The sequence below is a fragment of the Silene latifolia genome, chromosome 7 (genome assembly GCF_048544455.1).
Source record: "Silene latifolia isolate original U9 population chromosome 7, ASM4854445v1, whole genome shotgun sequence".
NCBI classification, from domain to species: domain Eukaryota; kingdom Viridiplantae; phylum Streptophyta; class Magnoliopsida; order Caryophyllales; family Caryophyllaceae; genus Silene; species Silene latifolia.
The window spans coordinates 125,440,982-125,449,646 of record NC_133532.1 but is presented as its reverse complement, the minus strand read 5'-3'; the positions used below and the strand labels follow the sequence as shown (position 1 = coordinate 125,449,646).

At 35.4% G+C, this 8,665-nt stretch overlaps 1 protein-coding gene across 1 annotated transcript; it reads right to left on the bottom strand.

Moving 5' to 3' along the window:
- Positions 1-1,552: 1,552 nt before the first annotated feature.
- Positions 1,553-7,331, bottom strand: LOC141590724 (limonoid 7-O-acetyltransferse-like). The gene is made up of 2 exons (XM_074411288.1): positions 6,449-7,331; positions 1,553-2,103 (listed from the first exon to the last, which is right to left on the bottom strand). The coding sequence occupies exons 1-2, from the start codon at positions 7,329-7,331 to the stop codon at positions 1,553-1,555; spliced, it is 1,434 nt and encodes a 477-aa protein (XP_074267389.1).
- Positions 7,332-8,665: the final 1,334 nt, after the last annotated feature.

Here is an 8,665-nt window from a genome sequence, read left to right as displayed (position 1 = left end):
ACGGTTCTAAGAGGTCAGCAACCACCATATTCTCATACCCTTGCACCCTTGGAGATAATATATGCCCCGTTTGTGACCCGGGCAGCCACGCGTCATACCATACCTTCGTCGTAAGACCGTCCCCAATCCATCGACGCCACCCACTTATCAAGGCCTGCCGAGCTTTCACAATGCCCCTCCACGTATAGCTCGGGCCATTCCCTAAAGTAGCAGTCATCACATCTCCCCCCGGGTAGTATTTCGCCCTCATCAATCTCGCCCAAAGCCCCTCTGTTTCCGTCATTCTAAATAAATGTGGTATTAATTTGAGAATTAAGGTCTAAATTACACATAAATCAATTCAATTAATGCGAATATTGGCCTATTCATTTAGTAAATACTCAATTCACTCTTCTCTTAATTGTGCAATGATATAATTGTGCGAAATATCCTAAAACGTAATTGTGCAATGATATAATTGTGCGATATATCCTAAAACGTAGATTGGCCTATTCATTTAATAAATACTCAATTCACCCTTCTCTTAAATAATTAAAATTTGGAAAATGATAAATACGGGCTTTATTTAAAGAACTAAAAGAGGAAATAATTTCTTTATACATGCATTAATTGCATTTATATAGTTTGTGATATATAAAGAAATTAACATATAGTAATTAAATTTTAATTTTACTTTTTAGAGTGTACAAATAAATGTATTATAAGATATATTTATGGTTAAAATGTGATTATAATATGAGTAAAATATATAAAAGTCTTATAATCTGACATATACCGTATAATATGTTACAAGTAAAATAAACGATATTGTAAAGTACTTTTTTTTAATAATATATTGTAAAGTATACTTTTCCAAAATATAATTTTGTACAAATATCTACAAATAAGATTTATACTCCAAGGTAGGCAACAATTGTATAGACTATAGAATGAGTAAAAAAAGTTAGGCCCAATACTTTAGAATAACTACCAAATATATTAAGGCCTATTTATAGATGAAGTAATTTGAGCGGGAAAATTTCTAAATTTGCCTTTTCTTTTAGTAAATAGATGATTTTTAAACCAGAAAAACATGGCCGTAATGCTTTACTTTTTCCAAATTCACTTCCACTTCTTTATAATGTTCCGCATTTACTAAAATTGATAAATTCACAAATAGGTTATACTTATCTTATTTGTCTACCATTTGTGGTATAATAATTTATTGTCTCACATTCTCTCTCCTACTTTCATTTTCCTCCATATATTATCATACCACTAATTTTTTGTCCAAACAAATGTGTAACATGATATATAATCCACAAATTCTCATGTCAGACGAACATATGTGTCGTATAATTAACTTTAAGATGTGTCAAGTATCACATACACATAAGACAAAAAAATAAAATGCATTGAGATTAGCAAAATGTTTGTCCCATCTACGCAAGTAGGGTGTTATTTAACCCGGTTTATTCTTAAAAAAGACCTATTAAAGAGAATCGAAAAGAGTATTACATTAAGTCTCATCATTTGACCAAAATATGAACTACATTAACCCATATTTTGGTAATTAGAGTGAGGCCTTTGGGAGAAAGGTCAAAGGAGCAACATGACTTGGAATAGCAACTGCAAGAAATTCTTGATCCGATAATAAAGCCTCCATTTCCTTTTCATCAAGTACTGGCCATGCTTCAATTTGATCACTTGTATGAATCAACGGTACGTAATTTCTAAAGAAAGAGTTTGTCCTACCACCCGTAAAACCGATCCAAAGAGGAGCTCCTGACCCAAAATTCACCTGATCAAATCCGCTTAAACTAGTAAAGTAATAAGATTTTGGCAAGAATTTCTCGAGAGTTTTCTTAACTTCACACGCTGCTTTGAGACGTCCTTCGCCTCGAAACTTATTCAACCACTCATTGTCCCTGATCTTAGTCAATCCTTGTCGCAACGATACGACTAGATCACGAATTGTTGGCGTACTTCCCTCTTTGTTTTCAGAATCGGCAATGGCATGTGCTACCAATTTTCCAAAATATGTTGGTGGTAACATTGGACGAAGGTGAGGCCGTATGTTAACTGAATGGATGATGGACGTAGTAGTCGGAACCCTCTCTTGTCCTACAATGGAAATTGTATGATATATATGAATGTAATAGTTACCAAAGTAATATAACCTAAAACAAGGGAAAAAACGAATGAGATTAGATAGATTGAAGAACCACTGATGGAATCAAGATTTGAAACGAAATTTTTTCGAATAATTTAAATAAAACTTTCAATAATCTCATCAGCCAAGTTCGTCTAGTCCACGCGAATTGGCCCATCACTCCACCAGTTCAATTCGTGAACAATACACGAAATGGCCTTGTCTGGTTCGTGCTTCCCACATGAACTGGCTAAAGCGAGTTTGTGTAAACCACAAGATTGGGCACGACCTCGAAATTTTTTATTTTTTTCCATTACGCTCATATCGTCAAGAGACGAGATTTGAAGAGAAAAAATCGTCGAAGTCGGATAACGAGGCGCTAAATGATGGTCGTTTAAAGTTTTTTTGTTTAAATCGTCATTTTTTTTTTCTAATTTAAATGCGCTCTAACAAAAAAAAATTAAATAGAGTTATTAATTGTCGTTGTTATTGTCTTTTGATATATAAAAAACTAGCTTGTGACCCATACAAAATTACACAGCCGTATAAATAAAACATATAAATAAAATGTTCAAATTTTATTGTTACAACATCATGTTAATTTGATTGTACAATATTATAATTATTTTTAATGCACACCATCAATATTAAAGAATAATAATAGTCAGACATAAAAGGACAAATATCATAATTTTACGACACTCATTTGACTAAAGTAAAAAATGTTATTGAAATCGGTGTAAGAATCTCAATATATATTTAGATCTTTTGAAGCAATTATGCCTAAACCCGATCCAAATAACTCGACTTGTACCCGATCAGCCCGAATTGAGGACACGAACTTGACCCGTAACCCGAATTGATCTGACCCGAATGTGTATGATTGCACAATAATAATCAATATATATATATTCCTGAATGACATGATAATAATATACCCGAAAATGACTCGAATCGACAATGAACAGAATCCACCCAATCTGACCAGAATTATTGTAAACCTGAAATTATCTCGTCTGAACTGTGATGATCCAGTTGACCCATTTACCAGATCTAATTAAAAGCCACCCTTAACTTAACCTGGCCGGCAGACGGTTAGTCGGCCTGGTTTGGGTCAGGCTAGTTCGGGTGCGTTACATTTTCAGGTTAACTCGGGTTGGGTTGGGTCATTTCAGGTTTCGGATCTGTTTCGATATGTTGGTCGAGTCATTTTCGGGTGAAACGGGTCGGGTTATTTCACGTCAATGATTAAGAGAAAAAAAAGGTACGATTAGTATTATTACCTATTTTTAGTTTAGATTAAATAATATAAAATATGCTTTTAAATTAGTCATTTTAGGTATGTTTTGTTCAATTAAAGTTATATTTTGTCGGATCATTTTCGGATTGATGGCTTCGACTCGGGTTATGTTAAGGGCGAGTCGGGATTTGGATTTCAGGTCAATTTTGTTAACATGGTGAGCCACCAGCCATGCCATAGGCAATAATATTCATGTACGAATTGATATAACTCAATTTGAGGGTCATAGTGGCCCATTTGGTTAACATAAAAACTCCAGAGAGACGGTCTCTCAATAGCGTTAATGAGCTAATGGAATTTGGCCAAGTTATGTTTAGTATGGGTGATTGTTTAGGCGAGAAAAAAAAAACATTTATGGTTTGTGTTGTATTATATTATACAGTATTATATATGTATACAAAGTCGTTAATTAAGGGACAATTCCTTTGGCGTAACAAGTAAAATGAGGGCGTGATTTAACAATTCTGAGAGTAGACCTGATAAACAGGTTAATGAAAAAAAAATTAAATAATAATAATAATATCATTGTTAAATAAAGAGTTAATGAAAACCTATTACTTAAATAAAGATTTAATAATAATATCAATATTATAAAAATTAACGAATGAAAAATAATACTTAAATGCACCTTATACTTTTCAATTTAAATGTAATAATTAATAATATCATTACTAAATAAAGAGTTAGTGAAAAAAATACCTAAATATGAGTGTATTTATGAGAAAATAAATATTTTTCATTCAGGTAAATCGGTTCAGTTCTTATCGGCACAGTTATATTCAGGTTTAAGGTATCATTTGGTTATTATTGAGTTCGACTCGGTTTCGTTTGATTAGAGTGAGTCGGATTTCAGGTACTATTTATTTTACTCATATCGGGTGTTCGATCGTTATGAATTCAGATATTTTCGATCGATTTTTCGGATTCGGTTTATTTTTGCGGGTGTATCTGAGAGTAACTATTACCTTATTCCTCATTTTCTTTTTTACTTTCCACCACACCATTGGTTCATTACCACACTCATATTCCAACCAAGCCAGATCGTCATTTTCAACCACTAATATTTTTCTCTTTTATAGGTGGATAAAGATAGGGCGTCACAACTCACAACTCATGTAATAGCCCTCGTTTTTAAGTAGTCCACTCGATTGAGTGTAAGGGAGCACACGACCGAGTGCCTTCCTACTCGATCGAGTGAACTGACCGAGTGAGACTATGTGGCCAGGGCCTGAGGTCGCCACACTCGGCCGAGTGACTTGTACACTCGACCAAGTGCATTGTTCACTCGATTGGCACTCGACCGAGTAATTTGGGTTCATCCCAATTTTATATGTGGGCTCTATTTCCGTGATGGGCTTGATATATATAGCTTGGTCAACAGTATTTTCTCATTTCTGAACCCTAAAAACATCTCTCTAAGCCTCTCTCACATCTCTCTACAATTTATTCTTCCCAAATCTAGATCTACTCTTGTTGGTGAAGAATTAGCAAGAATTACTCACTTTTCCTTGTTCCCCTACACTTGGTAAGTATTAATCTACCTTTAGTTCCTTAATTGTGACCTTTTCATTTGTGATCCAAACCCTAGGCTTTGGGGGTTTTGGAAATTGGGTGGAATTTATGGGTATTAATGACATTCAATGCTATTTAATGCTAGTAGTAAATAATGTATACACTTATTATCGTATTAGAATATGTTTGTGATAGACTATACCCTAAATATTGTAAGTGGAGACTTCATAGAAGAGGAGTTTTGAGTCCTTACTTGGTGTTGCTTGTTTTTGTGAAGAATTGCTAAAAGGTAGGATTTTCCTACTCGGTTTCAATATTATGATTGTTTACATGTGTTTGGTGGACGTTGGTAGTATTTGGGTGTTCTTGATACTAATGGTAATTAAGGCATGATTAAGGTGAATTGTGATGATAATGATAATTATGGCACGATTAGGGTTCACATATTTGTTAATTATAATTGTGAGATTATTGTGATGGATTTGTGTTGTTGAAATGGGTGATGTTGGATGTGGTGGAGTGGTGTTGTTTAGCGAGGAGGTGTTTGTGGACACCGACCTTACGCCTTGAGATCGCTCCTTGAAGGGACCCACCTCCAAAGATGATGTGCACATTAATGGTCCGGGTTAATGAGTTCATGTTGCAATGCGAGCTCGGTATTCCCTGTTACGATGCGGGTACCACGGGCCGCGGTCCGGCGGTTGGTGAAGGTGTTGCGATGTCGTCATCAGGATTATAGAGATGGTGGAGTGGATTGTGGAGGTGTTTGAGTGAGTTTTGATATGTGACGAGTTATGATGTGGATAGTTGAGTGATACGTGCCATATATTTGGGTTTTTATGTGACCAAATGTAGTATTGGAATTGACGTTTTATATTTTAAATGTCTGTGGTGAACCATATGATATTTTCGATCATATGGAGAGCAGTTGATTGACAAGTTGGATGGTTTCCCTTGATGCTTAGAGGTATGGGGGACGTAATCACCTAGCGTGTCATAACTTAGTTTCCATTCGAGTCTTGATACATCACTCTTAGTTGTCTTAAACATGGTTTGTATTATTTGGCCCTAAGGCATTACATTTGGAATCTAGTTTGTATAACTTTAATTATGGTACTTAATAACTATGCTTTTAACCTTTAAAACTTATTTACGCGAGGAATGTTGTTTCAAAGTGTTGTATCGTTGTCATTCCCTTGGACAACCAAGATGTGTGACGCCCTCAAGCGCTAGGAAGACCTAGCTAAAGGCTTCCCGGTGTTTGGGAGTGTTACAACTCACAAGGTGGTACCCAATTTCGATACAATCTTCTCATAACTTAAGCCGTATTAAGTACTATGTATTTGTTAGAGTATAAAATAATCATTAGCTTATGCTTTTGGTATCGACATACCTATCTTCTGGCTTTTAGCATTTCGACGTTGTTTATAATGTTCTTTTAACTTGTGTATCATTGTTGGAATGTTGCGACTAAAACACAATGATAAAATAAAAAGAATAGTTACTTGCAATACTTGAGCTAGATGACTGAATGGTAGCAACAACAGTAGAAGCAGCTTTCATCATATGCTTCCACAAAAAGCAAGTCACGGCTTCGACTCGAGTAGGATTTGGAACAAAGTCGCTACGAGCCTTAGCTTGCAATGCCGAAATGCTAGCAGGACTGAAAACAAACGCTTGAACGACACAACTACTGCTCCCATCCTCTACCGGCTTTAGTACCGGCGGTATACCCGATGACGTCACATACTCGCTGGGAACGGGTGGGAAGATAGGGGTTGGGTTTGTCAAATTTGGATCCCCAAATTGTGGGTCACCACTAGTTGCATTAGCAGCCCATGCCATGAAAAAATGGGCCCGCGTGGTCCCATCAACCGCCTTAGTATTACCATTGCTTCCCACGACAAACCCACCACAGCTAAACACAGTAATCTGGAAAGCTGCTATAATTAGCCCATCAACGTCGATACGTGTTGGGTCGAGATATATGTCGTCCCTTGGGATGAACCGAGGGACTAACTCGACCCGATTAGGGGCAGTTAGAAAAGAAAATAAAGTGCAATTAGCTCGTGCAACGACGAGAGGGTTCCCCTCGTCGTTGCAAATGATAGTCGAATCTTGTGAAAATAGCCTTCCAGCAAGAGGATAAAATTGCGAGAGGGTTTTGGAAAGTGATTCTTTCAGCCGCGTAACGGTATTGGTTATACTCTCATCGTTGTTGCAATGACGAGGGGAAGCATAAAACAACGCCAATGGGGAACCGTACTCGGAAAAGGAGAGGAGTTGGTCGAAGAGGGAAAATTGGTAGGATTTGAGATGTGGGAGTGTGGGCGTTAATGGTTTAATCATTTCCATTGATATTTGTTCCATTTCCATAGCTAATTCCATGGTTTTCGGAACTCTTAGTATGGGGTGTAAGGAATATGATTATATGACTAAGTGTATATTGCTTATAAGAGTAACGTACATATGCTTATGCAAGAATATTGCCTAAGATAAAGATTGACAATTAACAAGATATCTTCCTTGATTGTAGGCCTAAGCTAGGAATCAAATAATACAAATTAGGTAATTAATAGTAATACAAATATACATAGAAGATTATATGCTAAATAATACAAATTAGGTAATTAATGATACAAATATACATAGAATATTATATGCTGAATAATATAAATTAGGTAAATTAGGTAATTAATAATACAAATATACATAGAAGATTATATGCTAAATAACACAAATTAGGTAATTAATAATACAAATATACATAGAAGATTATATGCTAATGGACAAAATAATGGAGCCTTAATTTGCTTGATTGGAGATATCGTTTGATTGATAACAATTATGGATATGATTATTTAGGTTTATTTTTGACATTCCCGTTCAGTGGCGGACTTAGGGGTGCACATCCTTTGGTTGGTCAATTTTTTTCTAAACTGAAGAGCAGCATGATATATATCGCCCTTGGTTAACATAAATACCATGTTGATTTAACTCGAGTACGGTGACAAACTGGCTATTAGATTATGGGTTAGGTTACGGGATTAGTAAATGAGGCATAATAATGATTAGGGTGGGTTCCGAGGGGAAATTAGAGTGGGGGCATGAATGACATTTTATGTAAATAAGTTGTTTTAATTAGGATAAAATGGTCATTTACATATTCTTTTTTAGAAAGGTGTAGTGTGGAGTTGAATGAATGAAAATGAAATATGTGTAATGTGGAGTTGAATTGAAAGAGTATAAAATTATAAAATAGTATCACATATAATATCTCTCGATAAGCAAAGACCTGCTCCACAAATATCGAGTAACAGTGTATCGTAACACGTTTTAATTTTGGAGTGCACAAATTTTCATTTAAGACGGATACAGATGACATCTGTCTTAAGTATAAGACGGGTCAAATATGTTAAATAAGACGGAAGCAAAATGTGAGGGATAACAAGATAATTGTCCTATCTATACTTATTTAACCCGTATTAATATTAAGACGGATATCTGAGACTAGCTGGAGACTTGGGTGAGTGTCAGTCTAGGGTTCTAGGTAGCACCAAAACGGACACGGACACGACAAAGACACGTGATACGTCATCCCATGAAATTTAGTACACGAGACACGCTATTTAAATTTAATAAAAAACATATTTATGGTTATAAATAACATATGATTTTATTTTTGTAATGTATTTGATAGTAAATTTAGACAACTGAAGGTA